Source organism: Athene noctua, chromosome 7, assembly GCF_965140245.1.
Source record: "Athene noctua chromosome 7, bAthNoc1.hap1.1, whole genome shotgun sequence".
NCBI classification, from domain to species: Eukaryota; Metazoa; Chordata; class Aves; order Strigiformes; family Strigidae; genus Athene; species Athene noctua.
The window spans coordinates 28,959,786-28,981,276 of NC_134043.1; the positions used below are offsets into that span (position 1 = coordinate 28,959,786).

At 39.1% G+C, this 21,491-nt stretch overlaps 1 protein-coding gene across 14 annotated transcripts in view; it reads left to right on the plus strand.

The window, feature by feature from the left end:
* The window catches only part of AGAP1 (ArfGAP with GTPase domain, ankyrin repeat and PH domain 1), a 396,570-nt gene that overhangs the window by 208,686 nt on the left and 166,393 nt on the right, over positions 1-21,491 (plus strand). For all 14 annotated transcript variants that reach the window (XM_074910246.1, XM_074910247.1, XM_074910249.1 and 11 more), the window contains one exon: positions 729-821. In XM_074910246.1, coding sequence (XP_074766347.1) covers positions 729-821 — 93 coding nt within the window. The remainder of the gene's footprint in view (positions 1-728; positions 822-21,491) is intronic.

A 21,491-nucleotide genomic window follows, 5' to 3' on the forward strand; every position in this document is an offset into this window, starting at 1 on the left:
GCTCGTGCGTTCTTTCACAATAATGGACTGGAATCGGAATAACTTCTTCAAATTCCTATATAACTTTATAAAGTCATGAAGTGAGCTTGTTCCTAGAGCAGTTCGAGTGTTGCAGAAAGCCACTATCAGGCAATTCAGGTTTTAAACATCAGTTAAATTTTCCTTGTGCTGATTTTTCTTCATTGTGTTCAGATAACTTTTTTCAGCATCAGTTGCTATCTTTTCTTGGAATTCCAACTTTCTAACCATCCAAAAGTAGGAAAAAATGAAGTTAAAGTCAACGTGATCAAAACCAGCATCATGAAATCGCATTTTTAAGTAGTTGATAATATTTCTAAAAAGCACACAGATGTAAGTTAAATATATGCATCTATATATCAGATTTCTTAATGAGAATCTGGAACTTTCGTTTCTCTTCGGAGCTGCTATTGGAGACTTCAGAAATGTGTCCTCTGATCTGCTGGGTCTTCAGGCGGTGAAACTGTAACTCTTTAAACCCAAACGCCATTTCAAACAAGTGGATGGTTGAAAATTAGAGGTGGTATTTTAGTATTCAGATTTTGGGACAGTTGTGTACTTTTATAGATTCTAACCCACACCCTTTCAGTCTGTATTTGTGTGTCAAAATACTTTTTTTAATTGCTTTAAAAAGGAGGGGGGGGGGGGGGAGCATCCTCTGTGTGAAGTGTTACATTTAATGGAGCACAAACTTTCTTTTTGCTCGGCAGTCTCGGAAAGGGAGTGACCCAGACAAAGAGAAGAAGGTCCTGGAGAGCAGAACAGATAGCATTGGAAGCGGTCGCGCAATCCCAATTAAACAGGTAATGCCGAAATACTTTTTTTTTTTTTTCTTTTTTTTTTTTTTTTTCCCTGTAGTTGGAGACACACCTCGGGTCTTAAGCACTCTGATGGCGGCCCCGTGCACCAAGACGTGTTTGATGTGCTCTGGTGATGAATGTGGAAGTCACTCACTTGACATCAATTAGGAGGGGTTCCTATGTGTATTAAAATAGGATCATTAGAATAAGAAGAGGGAAAATGTGACAACAGGCCTAATGAAGTGCAGTCTGCCGGCCTGCATATGGAGCGGGTTTCTAGGCTGTGCTGGCTTCAAAGCTGCCTTTGTAGAGGGGGCTTTGATTGGGCCGTGTGCTGCCAGTCGGCAGGGTAAATCAGATCGCTCTACAAGAGCCCCTTGTGATCGCAGAAATAGCCTGATGTGGCCCTAATTTGCTACTGCAGACGGACATCTGAACACAGTTTCAGGCTGGTTTGTAACAACGAGGCAATTAGTTGTGATAATCATAGCCGGTGTGTCAGCTGTGCGCTCTTGTTTGTAATTTGCTAATGAAGGAATTGTAACTTTGATTAGGTTCAGTTTCATTTAGACCTTATTATATAAGAGAACGTTTACAGCTGTAATGTGTGGCCTTAATTAAACTTCCTCATTACACAACAGGACTTGAATTTGAGGATTTGTTTTGGTCTGTTTTACTAGCCTAGATGCACTTTCATTAGCCCAGAAATTCAATGCTAAATTGTAGCTGTGAACAGTCCTTTGAAAGGCAAAAGCAATGCCGACATCTGATGCAAAGTATTTGGGTGAATGAGATCATTTACTTTCTCAAATTAAATTACACTGAATTCATGTGGTTAAGGACACTACGCTCAGCGTTTGTATAGAATGCTTTACAGATAGTTTCTGTGGTAGCGTTTGCAGGTATTTAGTTCCATGTGAGTTACTTTGCTGGAGATAGTAAAAGTGTCGAGAGAAGAGAGCTTATTTTCTTCCCACATGGTTGTTTCCAGTTTTGTTTGGTGGCTTTTCTACCCTCCAGAGGGTCACTTGCGTCTTCTAATCTTTTCCTCAGTCCATGTTTTATCTTGCCAGGTAGCCCAGGGTCTCCTGTTTGGGGGTAGATTTATGTCTGTTGGGGTAGTTTGGGGTTTTTTGTCTTTTTAGGGGTGAGGGAGAAATGGTTTTGTATCCTTAACTGTCTGCAGTGATTTTCTTTCTTAAAGGCAGTTAAAAAGACCTTTTGGGACCATCAGGCAGCAGAAGTGCTGTTGTGTCTGTGAATCTCTAGTAGACAAATTTTAATCAAACACACTGCAATTCAGAAGAGCAGTTTGAAACCAGATAAGCTCAGTATTTGGCTCTGCGTTCAGGGGAGGAGATTCCAGACATTTAAAACAAGCTACAGGTTTTTTTTTTTCTACAGCTTTTGTATGGTACGAGATGGGTTAGACCGGCTGGAATTCTTCTGGGTAATGATAATTAAACAAAAATGTATGCAAATGCAGCTGAAACTGAGGAATACACTTTTCAATATTTATTCAAGGCATAGATATTGTTCTTTTCCAAAATGCTGTTGTATGAAATTAATTTGATTAAAAATCAAAGATAAGCATTTTAAGTGTGATTGCCCTATACCATGTTGTAATGAAATGTCCCCTGCAATCTCTTGAATTTCTGTATTGAAAAATTCTCCCTGCATCCTCAGTTTGTATACTGAGTATGACCAGTCTTTTGGGAATGCACACTTAGTGTTATTAATCCCAATTATGGCAATTTCATTTTGTCACGTACAAGCAATTATCAGGAAATATTTGAGCAGCTCTGTAGTCAGCAGATACATCCTATTCATCAGGGTTTTGGAAGGGTGCTAGAAGAAGGGAGGTTGAACAGTAGGTATGCAGTGCCATAGGATGGCTGCTGTCAGTGGTATTTCACATCATGCTTGTCAAGAGAATGGATTTTAGGGTTCCCAGGTTTTCTGCGTTCTAGACAGATCAGTAAGGTGTAGGAGACCAGCACCACCAAGCTATTGAAGCAAAAAAAGTTTGAGTGGGAAAAAATACTTTTTTTTGATGTGGAAACATTTAATTAAAAAATTATATTCAATGTGTATTCATACTGACAGTGTTTCATTACTGTTAATAAACATACATTAGTTTGAAGTGGTCTTTGATTACAAACCACACTATTTCAAGCAGAAGTGGCTCCTGAAGTTTGAGCAGGGGATAGCTTTCTGTCTACCCACTATTTAGATGGAGAGTCCTCTCAGAAGAGGTGACGAGTTAAACTGCTGATACGACTGTGTTCTTGGTGAGCTCTACAGGTGCCAGATACTTGGATGTTTCTCTGAGGCAGTGGAAATTCCTGCTAGGAAAGATGGTGTCTCATTAATTTTATGCATAAACTATGAATAAGACAAAGGGATGTGAAAAGGAACTTTTTGACCTAAATATTTTAGTATGTCATGCTACTGTGCTCTCAATGAGAAGCCCCTTCCATCATGATACGTCTCTGTTACAAATAGTCAGAAAATAGAAAGAGAAATCTGGTTTCACAAAGTTGAATGCAGATTGTAGCACTCACAGTATTGCTGTGGGAGAGTTTATCTTACTATATAATTTTAAAGACCTTTCTTTTTCATCTTTTTGTCACTACGTTTTTCAATTTGTCCTCATATTAGCTTGAAAGTCACTTTGCTGCACTGCCCTCTGCTAGTATTATGAGTAACCTCATGTTAAACGTCCTCTGACTTTTTTAAGCTGTTGTTGAGCAAAATGCCTTTGTCAACTTCATGCACATGCTTTTGTATTACGTCTTCGGGACATTTTCAAAAGCATGTCAGTACTTTGTTTTATTCTCTGTGGGTTCTTACTCTAGGTGCAGTGACACTTTGTAAGGACTGCTAGCAAGGCTGTGCTTCTGGTGCAAGGCAGAAGCCCAAGCTCATACTTGCAGATTAGTGCTTCGTTTGTGTTGGTTGAGCGTATTAGCAAATTTACACTGCTCTGCCACCCAAAAAAGTAAGTTATGGTTGAAACTCCAATGCGGTGGATTTTGTGTTCTCAGTTCACTGATACTTGAAAAAAATGTAATGACAAAAAATTGAATAGAAAAAAGAGAAGTCTTAGTATTCGTATGTTGAAACCCAGGGTTTCCCCAAAATCAGAAATACTATTTCCCAACTTTAAAAAACCCACAAAACAAAACAAAAATCCCCAAAACTCACAGAACAACACACAAAAAAAATACAAACAAAACAAAAAACAAGTTAATTGGAGATTGGAAATGTTCTGATTTTGAGGATAAAAGGAAATTTCTTCTGGAGCTAGGGGGATACATGAAAAGAGGGAGGAAGAGCTGGTACTAGTCAAGTCTGTCTGTGTGTGGTGGCGTGAGCACAGGAAAAAAAGTATGAAAAAATCAACTTTCTCAGAAATGTAGAAAATATGATTAGTTTGTCATTTGTCTCACCTACCATTTTCTTCATAGATCAGGTCTGTACTGCAGCTGTTGAACCACCACAGCTGTGGTTGATACTTGTCGTGAGAGTGATGCTTTTGTATATTTGGACCAGTTTAAACTGGTAGAGTGAGGGTTTTGTGGGGGCACTCCATTTCTCTCCTGGTTTCTCTCTAAATGCACAGACACACCTGTGAAGAGAGCTGTGCTGGCATAAGGAGTTGCTTGTAATTCTGTATTACAGCCTTTCTGGGACCCAGATACCAACCCACACAGATACTGGAGTCTGGTGTGGCTTTTGGTCAAAAGAAGCCAAGAGTTGCAACCTGCTCCTGAATTCCTGTTCTCGGTCCCTGAATCCCTGAGAGTTTGGGGGGAAATAAGTACAATTGTAATTGGCTTATTTCCATCCAAGGAAACACCTCGCTCCTTCAGGGCTTTATCCTTAACTCAAAGCAATCTGGTTGAAAAGTGTTAATGTTCTTGTTCTTTCTGTCCTTTCTAAATGTTAAAAATCACTTTTCACTGCAGTGCTAAATATGGTTTTATTGGGCTAAGTCATATAAAGCTGTTCTGATGAACCTTCTTGCTCCCAGCAGAAACCCAAAATGTAGGCAATGAAAAACAGGCATATTTTTAAAATGTGGTTGCTAACTTCTGCCAAAATAGTCTTAAGGTGAGTGATATTTTGGGAAGGCCAGTTTCCTGGGGAGGTACAAATGTCTTCATCATGCGTAGTGGTATCAGCATGCCTTAAATCCTGTGCTTTTAGCATCGCGAGAAGTCTCACTTGTGTGCTATTTAAATATCTTCTTGTAATCAAATTGAGTCAGCAAATGTCTGGAACAGTATTGGCCCAAAGTTAAAATCCATAGGAAGTCCTGTACTGTTGAAAAAGAAGCACTTACACTAAATATTTAAAGCTGTCTTCTGCAACATTGCTAATACTACCCTTAAAGCAAACTTAAGGTGAATGGCTTACTCTTTTTGGAGTATCCTCTGTTCAAAACCATTTATTCTGAAAACGAAGACTCGTTCCTGGTAGCCTGAGTGAATATTTTGAAGCACATATTGGGCTGTACAGTTTAGGGTGACATACTTTCTAGGATGGGGGTGGTTTGTAGCATTTTGGGAAGATTACTTTGTTTTCTGAAATCTTGCTAAATCTTTATCAGTAGGGCATATTCAAATAAAAAAAAAAAAAGCACAACAAGAAAAATAAAAGCAAGAAGCTCAGCTCAGCGGTGAGGGGGCTTGTCATGTATTAATTTTTCATTGCTGTGGAGAATTGTACATACATAATCACTTGATTGCAGTGGGAGTTAGCGAGCTCCTATGGTGTCATTTGCATAAATCTTGTTAAGTCAATGGCAGTTAATGAAGTACAAATGAGCCTGGAGAAGGTGACATGCAAATCGTGGGTGGCAGATGGGAGGTCTGTTTTTGGGATGGCAGCTGTGTGCTCTTTCTTTTTTATTTTTTTCTCCCCTTCCCCCATCCCCCCCCAGATTAGAGTGTAAATAAATACGTAAGAGCTGGCCTTGACTTTCTGCTTTCAGACCTTCTTCTATTTGCCATTTGCACTTAATCACAGATGCTGGTATTATTATATAGTCCAGCTATATAACCTTGAGTATTCTTTTACCAAAAACTGGTCAGAATAGATTTGACAGGTTGCCTCAACTCTTGGTTTACCGTGGGAGGTACTGCAATTCTTGTGCCTCTGAATTCCTGCATCATTTAGGAATAGAAAACTTGAAGTCTGGATTAAAAAGAAATGTTATAATAGTTAATGTTACGCTGATGACATAGTGAAAAATTTGCCATCCATGACTTGCAAAGGTGAACTTCAGAATCTATTCACTTCTCTCCGTTTGCAAATGGCTATATTAATGGAGAAAGTCGAATATCTTATCCGGGCTTTACTTTTAGGTGATCTTTCAAATGACCTTCTTTGCCTACCAGCTTGGTGTATTTAAGTACATTAAAGTAATCTTAATGAAATGAGGTATTTTGTCTTTTTTGTTTAACTCTGAACTAAAAATGACAAATAGTTTTTTAGGTTGAGGCTCAGATAGGGGCTTTGTCAGCAAGTGGGGGTGGCATCACTGATTTGCTTTTCATGAAGAAGAGGTTGGTTCCTGGATGCACAAGTTTTGTTTTTTCCTTACGTTGGGCATAAACAGAACTGGCACTTTACGATGTACATCTGAATTTTATAAAAAATAGCATTAAACTTTGCAAAGATAACTATTTGAAAATGCTTTCAACAAATGTCAAACTTTGCATGAAAAAAAGTCACTTTAAGTAGCTTCTGAAATATTTGAGAAGTTGTATTGTGACTTACAATCCCACATCAGCAATTTTTTAAAAGTAACTTTTAAATCGAGTTGTGTACTCCTGAGAATTTCCTGGTAACTTTTTTTGTTTCAAGCCTGGCCATTGCGTTGTCAATCTTCAATTCTTTCCCAAGTGCCCTAGCCTTAGAAGAACGTAACTGAAGCAATTTGTCAGAAAACTTTCCTATTCAGGGAAAAAATCTGTGCTATTTTTAAGATGTACTTAATGCCAAAATAGGGATTTTTTATTTAATTAAGGTTTTTTTACTAGTGAACTCTTTTCATACATTGTCTGTGTGCTCCTCTATGGAAAGAATCTCTGGGAAATTGGAAATTGCTTGATTTCTCAATGATTTTTTTGTTTTCTAGCCCAGTCTTGCCTGGGCTCTCCTCACTTAGATTGCCTACACCTGCACAACAGCCCTTGGCCTGAGGATGTTAGGAAGTGCCTTTCAAATTAAAGAGGATTTCAGTGTAGTTTATCACAACTTTGGTTTTATTAGACTTAGTATCCAGTCTTCCTAACATGTCTGAGGAGAAGCTTTGCTAGTAAATTCGAGCAGCATGCCTCTTCCAGCCCAACCAAACGAGCACTTTCAGTGGCCCTCCATGCTGCAGAGGGTGAGGAGGAGAGCTGCAAGGTGAGGCAGGATCTTCTGTTACCAAAGATTTTCCTTCCTTTCTTCAGCATGTCCAAGTTTAGGCTGTCCATTTGCATTTTTTCTTACTTCTGATCACTGAATTTCCAGAGTGTAACCTTTTTGTACCCTTTTAGCCCAAATAGGTGGGACTGTAACAAAATTATTCCCTATCAATCTGCATTGCTCAACTTCAAAAGAGAGGGGGTTTTAGCTTAATTTGGATTTTCATAGACTTTGCCCCATGTTATCTTTCTGACCTCCTGTCTGCCTACTGCTCTGTGCTGCTCAGCCTCCTTCTCTTCAGTTCCCTACAAGTGCAGGTCAGTCCTGCCTTTGCTTGACTAATGCTTTTCCTCTTCTTAATCTCCTTTTCCTTTGTTAATTTTTAGCTCTACTTAGGGCATTTATGTGCCAAGTTACATGATTCTGGTGGAATAACACACAACGCCATGTTATCTTGGTCCTTTCCATTGAACCAGAAAGAACATCGTACCTGAAACCTCTTTTCCCCTAAAATACCCAGGGCTGTCTGTACAGCTGTTAGAGCATTTCAGCAAGTATGGCAGTGTCTTGGAAATAAGTTTTGAAAAGAGATCGTCTGCCACGACTAGTCAGTCAAACTGATGTCCTTAGTCGTCCTCGCTAGCAGAAGAGCACTGTAGTGCTTCAGGCAAGTGTCAGACCCGAGACCCGCCACTGTCATAAACAACAAATGCTTTTTGCAGCGGGTTTCTTGAATGTAAAAGTTTGCTTTGAGTCTACCGAAAGAGAGAACAAATAAGCAAGCAGATTAGCATCTATTCTTGCTTAATTCATTTGACTTGACAGGGTGAAAAAAAAATGGTATAGGTAGATCAGAACAGACACACAATTCTACAACTAGTGCGTTAGCAGGCCCTGCGACCCACTGCTGAGTGCTTGGGCTTGTCCCATTGCTTCTTGTTCTGTCTGCATTCAAAATCAAGTGTCATTTTGAAATAAAAACAGCTAATGCATGTAACGACCAAAAGCATTTCAAAAGAAGGGTGGCAGCAGACACCTGGAGGACGCACACAACTCTAGGATTTACTTGCCTTCGTTATACATGTGTCTTCTGTAGTGTGCCTTTCTGCACAGTGCTACCTGCACTGAAACCCCCGCTGCACTGCCACAGAGACCCACACCACTGTGCTGCTGCTTCTGCTCCATCTTCTACACCAGAGCATTCACTAAAACTACTGCTGTTTTGGGTTTTATTTATTGATGCTCATGTAGGATTCTTGATAGTTGTTTGCAAGCCAGTATCTGTGTCTCTGGAGAGTGGCTTTCCAAAACTCAGAAATTATGTGATTTATAAGAAACTAGCAGATGACATAATTTTATTTATTTCTATCTAGTGTGAGGTGTAATTTCCTCTGTCACACTTCCGTCTAATCACAGTAATCAGTATCCAGATCTGCTTGTACAAACACCAGGGTATGGTTTTTAGCCAAATACTCTTAGTGCTGAAATCTTCTGTGTAATTCCTCCGCAATTGTTTATAATCAGAACATACACATTTTGCTGTGTTTTTAATTAGCTGATTACTAGTTATAAAATGTTTTGTACTCACTGTGGTTCTGTAAATTGTTAACCGGTAGCTACCAGTATAATTAAATATTTCAGAGCACTTGGCTGTGGTTGCATTGAACTGTGAAGAAATAATGTTACATAGCCAATCAAAAAGAGATACTTGTAAACTCATTTAAAGCGTCAGAGTGTGTTAGGACTATCATGGTGATGCTTATTGCAGGAGAAATTAAAGATACAGTTTTGTGCTAAGAGGCAATACAGAAATTAGTTCCTGAATTAGTTGTTAATTGATTTGGTAATTCCCTCGGGTCTGCATGCTCTTTTTTCCTTTTTCGTTGTTGCATTCAGTTAACAGTGACTATTCCCAGTGCACTTGAAATATTTTTTCCAATTAGATCAAATGTGCCCTTACATCAGAGGAACAGCTACAGCTACATGTACCTGCCTGGAATAATGTTTCATTTGACTGTGAAAGCTGGTTTTGTGTGGTTTACTGCTGATGATTTTCAGATACCATCCCAAGAAAAGCAGTAGTCCTAAGTGTTTGGAATAAAATAGCATTTAAAAGTGTCTGGATTTAATGGAACTTTTTTTGTGGTTTCAGGAAGCTTGCTTTAATTTATACCTCTGACACCAAACAGTGGAAGGAGATGAGGGTGCCTCGTGGTTCGGCTTGGTGCACTGCTCTGTTGGATGGGTGACACAGCCCAGCGAGTTCCAACCTCCCCCATCCCAGGTTAAGGTTTCTACCTGTCAGTCCAAGGGAATGGCCCCTTCTGGCCCTTAGGCAAAGCTGTCAGGCTGGGCAAGAACCTCAGCACCTCAGACTGAGAGCTGTCCCTTCCCTGACTGTCAGTCTGTCCCACCGAGTCATCATCTTGCTTTGCCTTCCTGAGATAGCCGAGGGTTGCAGGAGAAAGTTGGCAATTGGGTCTTTGGTTTATAAGGACGGAATTTCTACTATGTTGCTTTTAATTGTTGTCCTAGTATTTGAGAGAGTTCCTAAGATGAGTTTTCTGTCTCCCATCCTATAAATTGTCCTTGTTTTATCTCTAAATACCTGCAAAAAATGTGCAGTGATACTCCCAAGTGGGCTACAACCAAGGTGAGCAGCCTACAGCTGTTCCACAGTGTATTTAAAGATCTATAAACGAGATCTTTTTAATAAACTTTGCAGAGAAATTAACTTTCTATCATTGTTTTTGACTGAAGCTAATGGGAGCCTCTAGTCCTCATAACAGAAAGAAGCTGGTGGTTTGTGAATGAATTAAGCAGTTTCATTTCAGGTTCATTTGCTTCATAACTCTTCCCAGCTCAAAAATTTGTCTTTGTGGTACAATGCATGTGGTAGTAAACATAGTATTCTATTTTTTCTGAATGTTACTTAATAAAGAAATGTATTTAAATGTTTATTAGTGTCGATTTTGGCAGGGGGCACACAATTTCAAAAATAATACCCCATTTGTCTGTATGACACAACCTCCAAAGTGAGCAAAAGCTCCTTCTAGGGCAACAACGGAAGGGAATAGTGTAAAACCACTTAAGGTCAAAATACAAAACTTTTTATTTGCTTAATGTTTTGATATCCACATTAATACTGTAAGAGCTTCTAGTTTGTTATGATTGCCAGTAAAAGGTGCTCAACTTTGTCCTCATTTTCTGTTTTTTTTAATCCTATCCAAATCTAATGCTTTTAGTTGTTTCTTAAAATAGCTAAGGAACAATTTCTGGGTTTGGCTAGTAGCTAATGATTTCCTAGCTGACTCATCAGGTGTGATTATAGTTCTTGTACATCATTAAGATTCAAAAGGAGGTATTCCAGCTTTTGATTGGAATAGAGTGTTGATCAGGTTAAACATCCTTTGAGAGATGGTGGAAGGAGAATGGAAATAGGGGGGAGGAGAGTGACAGAAGACCTATCAGCCTTTACAGAAATAGTAAGACAGAAGCTTCTCATATATAAAAAATTAATTTTTAAAGACAAAAAAAAAATAATCCACCTGCCTATGTCTGTGTAGAAGGAGCAGATGTTGCTCTTTCAGATTAATAAGTCAAGGATCTGTTTTCCAGTGCTGTGTTCATAAGAGTAGGGAGAGAGCTTGTTTGTTTGTTTGTTTCATGAGGCTCTGCCATGAACATCCTCATCTTCTTTTACCCAGTGCTTGATACCAGCAGAGAATCGATTCCACAACCTCCATGCCTTTGGTCCCTCTAACAGTGCAGCAGGTGGGACTGGAGCCTGCAGAAAGCAAGCCAGGCAGTCTCTCCTGGGAAGCTTTGGAGAATTTCATACTCTTGAGGCGCTCTCTTCCCATTTTGTGTGCCAGTGTGTGGCAAATCCTGGAGTGCTGAGTGTTGAAAGCAAGTACAGACCATGGTGAAGAGGTGTCAGAATACTTTGGGGGAGAGGAGGAGGGACTGATCGAAGGCAATGTAGATATAAAAGAGAACATCAATAAAGAAGGCTGTAATACGACTTTAAAAAATTTATTAGAATTTTCCAGTGCTGAAATGGTGTAATATATCAAGGTGGCATCTCAATGTGACATGCAGAGATTGACAGCAGTGAGGTCACTAAGGTATCTTCACTGTTACCCTTAGGCTAAGGACTGGCCACTGGCCAAAATCTTTGACTTAAGGTGGTTTATCGAGTGGTTTAATAGCTGCATCTAGAAAATGCTTACTAAAGCATTCTTTTTATTTCAGCCATCTACATCTACCCAGATAATGAAAAAAACCCCCAACCACCTATGGCATCACTCAGTGGCTTATTGAGTGCATGATTTTATAAACGGACAGTGGAAATAATTGACTTTTAGTTACTTTTATTGGATGAGATCTGGAGATGCCTTCATAGTAGTGATCTCTCACTGAGTGATAATGATTGTAAAAGAAAATGACTGCAAACTCTTCAGGACCAAGACATGCTTTCAGAGCTATGAGTACTGCTCGTTCAGGGAAGCTTCTTCAAGGTATTGGTGCAAACCAAACATTTCTCTTGCAAAAATGCCTTTGTTTCGAGAGACTGCTGTGTGTTGGAGGTGAGTCCTTGTGCATCTGAGCTAACTTTGGTGACTGGAGCTCTTCCTCTGTGGGCATGAGGAATTAGGCCAGAGAAGTGACATAACAAGATTAAGTTGAAAGCTTATGACAGTTAGCAAGTGAGACTGCCTGATAGACTTCGGCTGACACAATGATTATTAATATGTTGTAAAGATGTTTGGGGGATTCCACCATATTTGTATGGTTGCCAGCAAAATGTTGACAGTTGCATTGTGGTTAATAAATTCATTTAGATTTATAAGCATTGTTTACAGAACCTGTTCGCCTGCTGAAACTCTAACAGCATCTGTTCCTTCTTACTAATTAACTGCTAATTACGAATGAGCTTTGTGTGTTTGTCAGTATAACTGGCTCATGCATTTTGTAAGGAACATTAACAAATTGATTTACATAGTGGTAAAGCAATCAAAAGAGTAAACTGAACAGCACGCATTTAAAGCCCTTTAGCCTAATTTTTTGAATGAGGCAAACTTTGGGCATTTTAAATATTTTCATAATTATTTTGCTACTTTTTACTGTGTGGTAATTCCATGTGAACCTGAATCAGGGGTGTTGGTCCAACATCCCTTGTTTGTTTGTTTGTTAAAGGCATTGGAACTGTTAGTATTTGACACATTTATCCAGAGTATAAGTAGTAACGGCAAATTAAAAATAGTAAGTGGCATGAAGAAGGACTATTGCTTGAGGAGCATAGCAGAGGGTCTTTGAAATGTAGCTACCCTGACTATACCTGCTCTGTTACCAGTCTTTGAAATACCCACTGTGGAAGTCCTTGCACTTCTGTTAAGAAAATGGTTTCTCTAATCTTACTTTTATTTTTCAAAAGCCTTCTGAATGTAGTAATTATCAATACATCTTTAGAGTCTCTGTAGACAGGCCAGATGTTGGCACTTAAATATTTTTAATTTAAAGGAAATAATGCAGTAGTGGAATTCTTAAAAAATAGAATATCATCTTGGTTTATTTTGCATGAGTTAGAACAAGGAGAAAAATAATGTAACTGAATGTTGTGCTTATTATAAAGGATCCTTCTCGTTAAGATAAATTAGAGATGAGTGATATGATTAGATGACATGGATATACTTCACTTACAGTTTTCTAGAGCTGTAAAGCTTGAAATGAGCCTTGTAACTAGTATTAGGGAAAAGACGAAAGTAATGCAAGCGCATAGCTGCAGGATTTTGTTTTCCTGAGCAGCTTAATGTAACTGTGAGAAAGACACAGCGTGGTTTATATATACTAAAACTTGCCAGAGAAACTCGGATTGCTTTTTTGGTAGAATTTCAAAATAAGTGCATGAAGCAAGCAGAACAGATGTAAAATATTTTGATTTCAGTAAAGCATTTTGATACTGCCTCGCTCCATCTTAACTGAGAGTTTATCCAAATGCGTTTGGCTAAAAACTGTGATGTGGATTGAAAATGGTCTGTAAGATCATAACCAAAAGCTAAAGCCAGACCATGGTCTGAGCTGGCTGGAAAGAGGACAGAGCTTTGTTCAGCTCTAGGGCTCATGCCATTCAGCAGTGCCATTAATGGTAGTGTTGGGAGCTCAAGCAAACACATGGCAATCAAGTTAGTCAAACATTAGTCATCCTTAGGATAAAGCTGAAACCCCAGTAGACAGAGGCACATCAGGATGAGGAACAAGGACTGGAGCTGATGACAATGAAATGACATTTAACTTGTAAAGACACGTCAATTAACAGAAGGCAAATCATCCTGGTCTGTCCTAACTACTTGCACAATCCAGACCTTCCTTGTTCCTTCACATTTGCTATTAATAGCAAATTCTTAGTGAGGCACTGGGTGCTGTCTCTTACCAGAACTATGCATCTGCTTTAAAAAGTGTATTTTCGTACTTGTTTAAAATTACCATGGAACCAAGGACAATGTGGCAGAATAAACTAGAATGGGAGGTGAACTCTGGCTAACTTGAGTTAAAAGCCAGCTGCCCAAACTTTTGCTGGTTTAACCCAAGTTTGGAAGATATTCTGCCTTTATATGCTTATGATATCTCACCAAGACACTTCTCTGATGTTCCCCAGCAACAGTAAGCCATGTGGTTAGAACAGGAACTTGCCATTGCAGCCACGTTTGTAGTAGGCTGCTGTGTGGGGAAATTGGGCAGCTTTCCTTCCAAAATTCCATGTCTGGTTTCTCTTGTACCCTTGCTGAGATAGATCTGGAGGTGACAAGTGCCTGCAAGTTTGACTTGGGTTTGTGTTTGAGAAGTGAATGCAAATGGTGGATATGCTTTGAGGATAAAAAGCATCGCAGCGTAAAAGAGATCCAACCTGAGTGTTGGAAATGACATGTGGGCCGTTTGAGAGTCAAGTGCTGCAAGATGCACACAAGCTCGTTAAAGACACACACTGATTAGGCAAAGGTTTCAAGGCAGTGCTGGGAAGAGAATCCTACCTCTGTGGCTCTAAAGCCAGATGGGTGTTTTCTACAGGCCATCACGGTAATCAGGGCATGTCAGCAGTACTGATGTGAGTTTCCATATCAGATCACTGCTTATAAGATTAGAGGGCTAATTGCAGGCAGTTTAGCTAAGCTATGACAAAGCAGTTGTAATTATGCGTAGGAATCTACAGTATGTTTGCCAGGAAAAAGAAGCATTGCTGCTATGCTCTGAGATGTATGTGCACAACTATGGGGTGATAAGGTAGAGATGATTTCAGGCTTAATACTAAGAGAAAGCTTTTGGACTTTGAGGGCTATCAGAGTGTGTAATATTCTCTATAAGGAAACAATATAAGCTTAGTGACTTGAATTTTCTTTAAAAAGGGGGGGGGGGGAAGTGGACTTCTTTTAGAAAGGAGGGGAAACTGTTGAGACAGTGAGATTCTCTTGGTCAGTCTGAGCACTGAGTACGTATCTTTCCCCTTTATAACTAATACGATTCTTTGTCACAAAAGAAAAATACCAAGACATACCATTTGCTAAAGGGTTTATAGTACAGTATATCACCCTATTATGAATGACAGTATTTAAATGGTTGGGTAGAGAACTGGAGAACTGCTACAAATCAAGTAGCTAGATTAACATCTAATGTTCTCTTCTCGTGTGAATATTTCAAGGGGGAAGAATGAAGAAATCTTGGAGTGCAGGAGGTATTGGAAAGAAAAATCAATTAAAATAGCAAAGAAAGTGGTTGAATTGTTTAGAAATTCTGTCTGAAAGTGAGCAATATGTCAGAATGGAGGAGAATAGGGACTGTTTAAGAAGGCAGGTGTTATCACTTCAGGAATCAACATTTTACAAGCTTTTTCATGGCCAAATTAAATCCTAGACTAAAAGCAGAGTAGCGAGCTTTGAGCAAAACTAGGTGAAAACAACTTGTTTTCAGGATGCAAACTAAGTATAGAAATACGTATATTTGGTGTGCTTCATGTAAAACAAATACTCAAGTCTGATTCTTAAAATATATGTGTCTATTTTTCTGTGTGAGCTAGGTCTCCCCAAGTACATAGATTTTCAGAGTTCCAGCACCATAACTGGCAGATGAGCTGCGCAACCCCTTTCTGCTGCAGTAAGAAAGCATGTGCATCCATCCATTGCTGAAGTGTACTCAACATTTTGAAGATTGACGTGTCAGTTTTGTTTAAGCTAATGGCAAGGCAAAGAACTTCTTCAGAGTACTTTCTGAATTGGCCCTTTGTACAGCAATGTTGCTGTCAATTTGTAATTCATACAATACTGTATTTGTAGCTGAGAAATAATACATGCATGATCACTGTTGTTAGTGCTCTAATCTTGCAGCACAGTGATTTCAGTAATTCCTGATACAGATTAAGTCACAATTCAAATTAAGTGACACTTCTTACTGTTGATGTGATGTAGTGAAGCAAGAGGTTTCTCGCATGTTTATGGAGCACAAAGCTTGCAAGGTCCCTGCTTCTGCAGAAGGTGAGAAAGCAGACAAAAAGCGAGGGGCTTTAAAGGTAAGAGAGGAGGGGAAAGAATGCCAATGAGATGGATAAGTGAATTAAAGAGACAGAACTCAGATGGAAAATTATGCTGCTGTGAGAACCAAGGAGAAGCAAAATCTGTATTAAACAGGTTAAGAGGAAGGAGGGCGCATACTGAACAAAGAGGATGAAGGAGGTGGGAAGTGAGAATAAAAACCAGGTGACGTTTTCTGTAACATTAAAAATACTGAGTGTCTTTCAGAGAGTGGCATACCAGTCCCTAGAGGCATTTGGTTCTTAAGGTGCTGATGTCTTTAAGCATGAAGCATGGTGATCAATTGCTAGCTTGAAGCATGCATCGGTGCCTCTGGTGCTCTGCTATCTCGGCACCTTGTCAATGCCTCTGAGCTGTTTCCAATTGAACTGTCTTAAGAGCTTTTAGACTGTAGATTTCAGTAACACGCATTGGAATGGATGCACACATGCTGTCAGAGCACTGATTTTTCCACTCTTGGAATCTGAAGGCAAGATATCAGTGTTAGTCCAGAAGAGTTCTGGTGGTGTTAAAATAATTGCCTAAAATACATGCAACGGGAATTCGAAACTATGGAGAGTAAACAGTGAGGGACTTAGTCAACATCTCTCTGCCTAGAGTGTAGAGCACCTCCATGGGCTAGGGCTGATTTCTAGTGCAAGATCAGCTCACAGAAATTCTGGGTTGAGTGAAGGGCTTCAGTGAATTTGGTTATGGTAGGCAAAAGCTTCAGAGAGCAGTAGGTCTTTCCTCTATAATGTGTATGTGTGCTTGGAGAATCTCTCTGCAAGAGAAATCTCTTCTGAATTCACAGCACATACAAGCCTATCTTAATTCAGGGATTGTAACTTCTAAAATCAGATTTGGTTTAAGTTCTATTCTTTTGCAGGACTTCTTTTTTGCATAGGTAAATTCTTCTGCAGACTTCCTGAATGGTGCTGGTGTCCTGGTCCCAGAGAGCTCTTATATGGCATTGGCAGTGGTGGCCCAGACGTTATACTCTTCTGTAACGCAGCAGTGTTTGGGTGCCAGGTTTGCTTTCTTTGGCTGTTGCTTTCGCCTTTTCCCACTCTAACATTGCAGCATAAGGATAGTTTTTAAAATCTGAATTCCCAAAGAAAATTATTCTGACCCAGATAGTGGAAAACTTAAGGGAAACTTATTCACTCATTTTAAAAACAAATTTCAGTAAATGCTACATGAAGCAAAGTACACGACTCTCTTTAGGAAAGATATTTTGTAAGATCTGGCAGCTACTTCCATGGTTTTGAATAATTTAGTCCCACAGGTGTTTCTGTGCTTTGTATTACAGAAAAGGGAACAGTGAGTGCATAATTTTATTAGAAATAGGATCTATTTACTGTAGAAATTCTTGGGTTTTCTGACAGTGGGTTATCAGTCAGTAGGTAATTTTGCTGGCCAACGAATTCTACTGTGTAGTTTCTCTTCGTTGTTTACTTTTAGTCATTCTAGGTTTTATAGATAATGCCTTTTACATTTGAAATCATAAATTTAATTTTTTCCCAGAAGATGAACCAACGTTTCCTGGGTTTTCTATTAAAATTAGAGGTCAAACAAGTTCGATGTTTATTCTCTCATTTGTGGATGCAAAGAAAGTGCTCCATGTACAGTGAAACCACAAAAGACAAGTTTTTTTCTGTGTGGTGTTCCTCTATAACATTTTGATTTCAGCTCCCATGAGCTGGACCATCTACACAGCATTTCCAATCTTCCACCAACAATGTTCTCCAAATGCACTGTCACTGTGGTCTGAAATTCCTGCTTAATAATAATGAAAGAAAAACAAAACCAGGCACAAATTATAGGATTTTTTTCACCTAACCTTGTTTGAGGGTAAGAAAAAAACGTACTATGGCTGGTACCAAGCTGCAGTCAGGCTTACAGTCCATCCTCCTAACAGAAGAGACGGAGCTCTGACTGCAATCTGTTTTCTAAGTCAGGGACTTCCAGTCTTATAGGCAAATACAAAATTTCACAAAACTTGTCAGAACATCCCTTTGGTATCCCTGTCCCTCCATCAAACTTGGTTGTCATTGGGCTTAAAGTTATAAAGGACTGGAAAGGAGACTTCAGGTGTTATATCTTAGAAACCTGTGGGAAATGCAACTTGAAACACCATTTTTTAAATGCTTTTTGTTTGTGTGCAACTGATAATGGTTACGGCATGCTTGCCAAAAAGAGGAAATCATCAGCACATTTAATAATATGGGCTTTCTCTCTCCCTAGACACTTTCCTTGCTAGTGCCACAGGTATTACTGCAACCTTAACTCTGTTCCCTAGAGATGGGGATGCTGGTTCTGACCTGTGCCGTTCCGTACTCAGGCCAGTCTGATCTCCAGCTAATGCAGCCCTTCACACTCTCGCTTTATGTTAGCAGGAAATGCAATCCTTGAGTTACACATGGAAAAGTGAGAGCACTGATTTGAAATGAAGTGTGTATTTACATTTCTGTTTGGACCAGCAGCGTGGTCTACCTCGGTTTTATTGTTTTCTTTCATCAGCATAGCCAGGATTTTGTAAGAGTGAGTCTTTCTGCTATCCAGGAACTAACGTATCTGTCCTTCCTTGTATGAGCGTTGGTAAGTACCTTGCTATTCCTTCCCTGTGCAAACATGTGGGGCCTGTGGCAGTTCCCAGATAACCGGATTTCCGTACAGGTGCATTGAAAGGGTTTGTGCACTGTACAGGTATTGTTCAATAAAATTTTAAAATGAAAGTAATTTTTTTTAAAAAAAGGACAAGGGGGCCACACAGAGCAGATCTCTTTTCTTAGTCTAAAAAAACAAATTGCGTGAGTGTCTGACAGCCCTGCAGTCTTCATGAGTCTCTGGAGAAGAGCCCTGCCTTCTGAGAACTCACAGTCATTGTTCAGAAGAGCACCCATCCTGCCCTCCTAACAGGGAAGGGAGGCCTGGGGTGCTCTGCGGAGAGGAGGCACCCTCTCTGCCTTGTGTTAGGGATTTGGAAGGATGGGCACAGGAAATGGAACTGGTTAGTTACGTTTGCCTGCTGTTTTCTTTTATTGTCTGTCCATAGTGTATCTATCCCTCATTAACGGGGATTTTGTCCAATACTGTCTGAAGTCACCATTAAATGAGTTACAATAGTAAGTAATGCACATCTGTCCTTTTTCTTGAGCTGTGTAAAGAATAATACATCAGTGCAAACTACTTGGAAAGACCGGGATTTAAATATTTTAGCAATGTGATATCTACTACTTACCTGACCAATTTCTAATAACTTAGTGGCAGTGCTGGCTTTCTAACATAGCTGCACAATAAATGTGGCTTTTCCCTGGTTATTTAGTTTTGAGGCTCCTTGAATTGGTTCCCTTTCAGCTGAAAGGTATCCTGGCGGTGATGGTGTTCGCCAGAGCTCTAAGTAAAAATGACTTTGTTCTCTGCTATGTTAAATTGGCTGGTTAATTCTGGTGTTATTTACCCTGTAATTCATTAGTTTTACTCTACCATTGGCAGCTGACAGGCTGTAATTTCATGCCTTGCAATAAAAGATGTCTCATAATCTGCTTCATTTAGCAGCAAGAGAATTTAATGAAATTAACTGCAGTCCTAATTATGCCAGTGAATACTAAAGACTGCTATCAAGTTTCCTCAGAAAAGGACAAGGTCCACCTCATGAAGGATTTAGAATATAATTTCCTGGGAAAAGTTGCAAATGTCTCCTTCTATTGGCCAACAAGGGCCAATTACAAGTGCTGATACGACTTTAATGAACTAGTTTGTTCTGAGTATGTCTCACCAGGAATAATAATTTTTTATTTTTGAGCAAGTTTTTAGAGGTTTCTCTCCTTAGAATATCTGATCTATGAGAATTTGTTATTTTGCTTCTGTTTCGAAGAATTTTTCCTCGTCTTTTGTGGTGCCTTATGCTAAATGATAGCAACTGAGGGGACAACTCAGATGCGGCATACTTCAGATGGGGAGTGAGGCTGCTGGGGTTTGGAGATCTTTATCCTAGAGGACAGAAGACAGTTTGTTCTCATATGCTGTAATTCATGGGAGGTTCATAGCTCAATTACACAAACACCACAGTTGAAAAGAAATAAGAAAACTCATAAGAAACATGATGGAAGAGTGCTGACATTGCATGAAGGGAAAAGAGGAACTGATACTGAGGAGCATTCCTAGGGCTATTCTTTGCAATTGGTAAAGGGTATCTTCTGAAGCATGCTTTTTGGTGCGTATTCATGACTTTGTATTGAAAAGGTCTTTCTCTATTTGCTGGCAGGGTTTTCTTGATTTCCATTCCAAAGTATTGGTTGATGTATTTGCCAAATGTGTGCTAACTGCTTTCCAAGCACTGCCACACTTAGGCAACATGATGTGAAATGTAACCGCCATTTTATGGCTTAAATGATGTTAAATGTAGTTAATTGGAAAAACTTTTAACTGCAGAGAATTTCCCTATGAATAGCCTTCATAATAACCATCTCCCTATAAAACGCAAAATGCTTTTCTCACAAGGACAACTGTACTATAAAGGTGAAGTGTATTGATCAAATTACCTGAGATAATAAACTTCGGATGAATAACTCCTCTATTGATGAATGGGAGAAGTCTTCCTTTTTACCTAATACTGTTATTGTGATGGGAAGGCAATTGAGAGAGCAGTATTACAGAGTGCATGGTTGTTTCCAGCATAGTTTATATTTTTAAGTTAAATAGCTGTGTGAAATTGTTGATGGAAAATGGCATTGGATTTTTTTACTGTTTCTGTTCTTGTTTCTTTTTTTTTAAGCTGTAATTTGTTCAAAGTACAATCATCTTCCTTCAGATAAAAAGTTATAGGACTATATAAAAGTGAGTATGTATGGGGAAAGAGACTTAAAATGTCAGTATTTGCAACAACTTGCAAAACAATAAAGAGAGAGAAATGAACTTCTCCATACACATTAGTGAAAAGTACGATCAGAACACAGCAGGCACTGGAGATGTTCATATCAAAACAGGGAAGGGTTTAGGGCCCCAGAAAGGGCAAGAAATGTGGTGGAAGGGAGCTTAGAAACAAATTAGATGTTCTGGATTTTGTTGCTTAGCACATGCTTGTTCCTTCACTTTCTGCTGAGTAGGAATTTAATGAATTTGTTACAGTTATGGGAAAGAAAAGCGATATGATGGGTGTATCTGCCTTTCGTAACAGCTTGAGTTTTGGATTTGACCAGAGATGTCAGTCACCTAGGCAACTTCAGATGCAGAATTCCCAATAAACCTAATGCAGACCTATTTTTATCTCTCAGCATACAGACAGAAAACTCACTATTTTTATTCAGTATATAGTAGTCACCTGTAGTTGCATTTATGGGTGAAGAATTGTTGGTCACAGTGAGTAGAGGCAATACAGGGTATTCTGACATGCATGTTCTTGAAATGTGGCATATGCCATCAAGTAAAAAAGTCTGGAAGTTAAAAAGAACCACGAGGAGCTGATCAGCTGTAGTATTCATATGTCAAGCTTATAAAACTATTGCCTGAAAAGAAAGATGTATGTATTTCAGGGGCAAGTACTCAATCATAAAAACATGGCATAAGCTTTTCAACTTAATGCAGAAGGGAACCAAGGAAGTAATAAAAAATACTAAAATAATAATTGGATTTAAAATTGGTTATGATGAGGAGAAGTATGGAATTGATATTCATAATAGACATA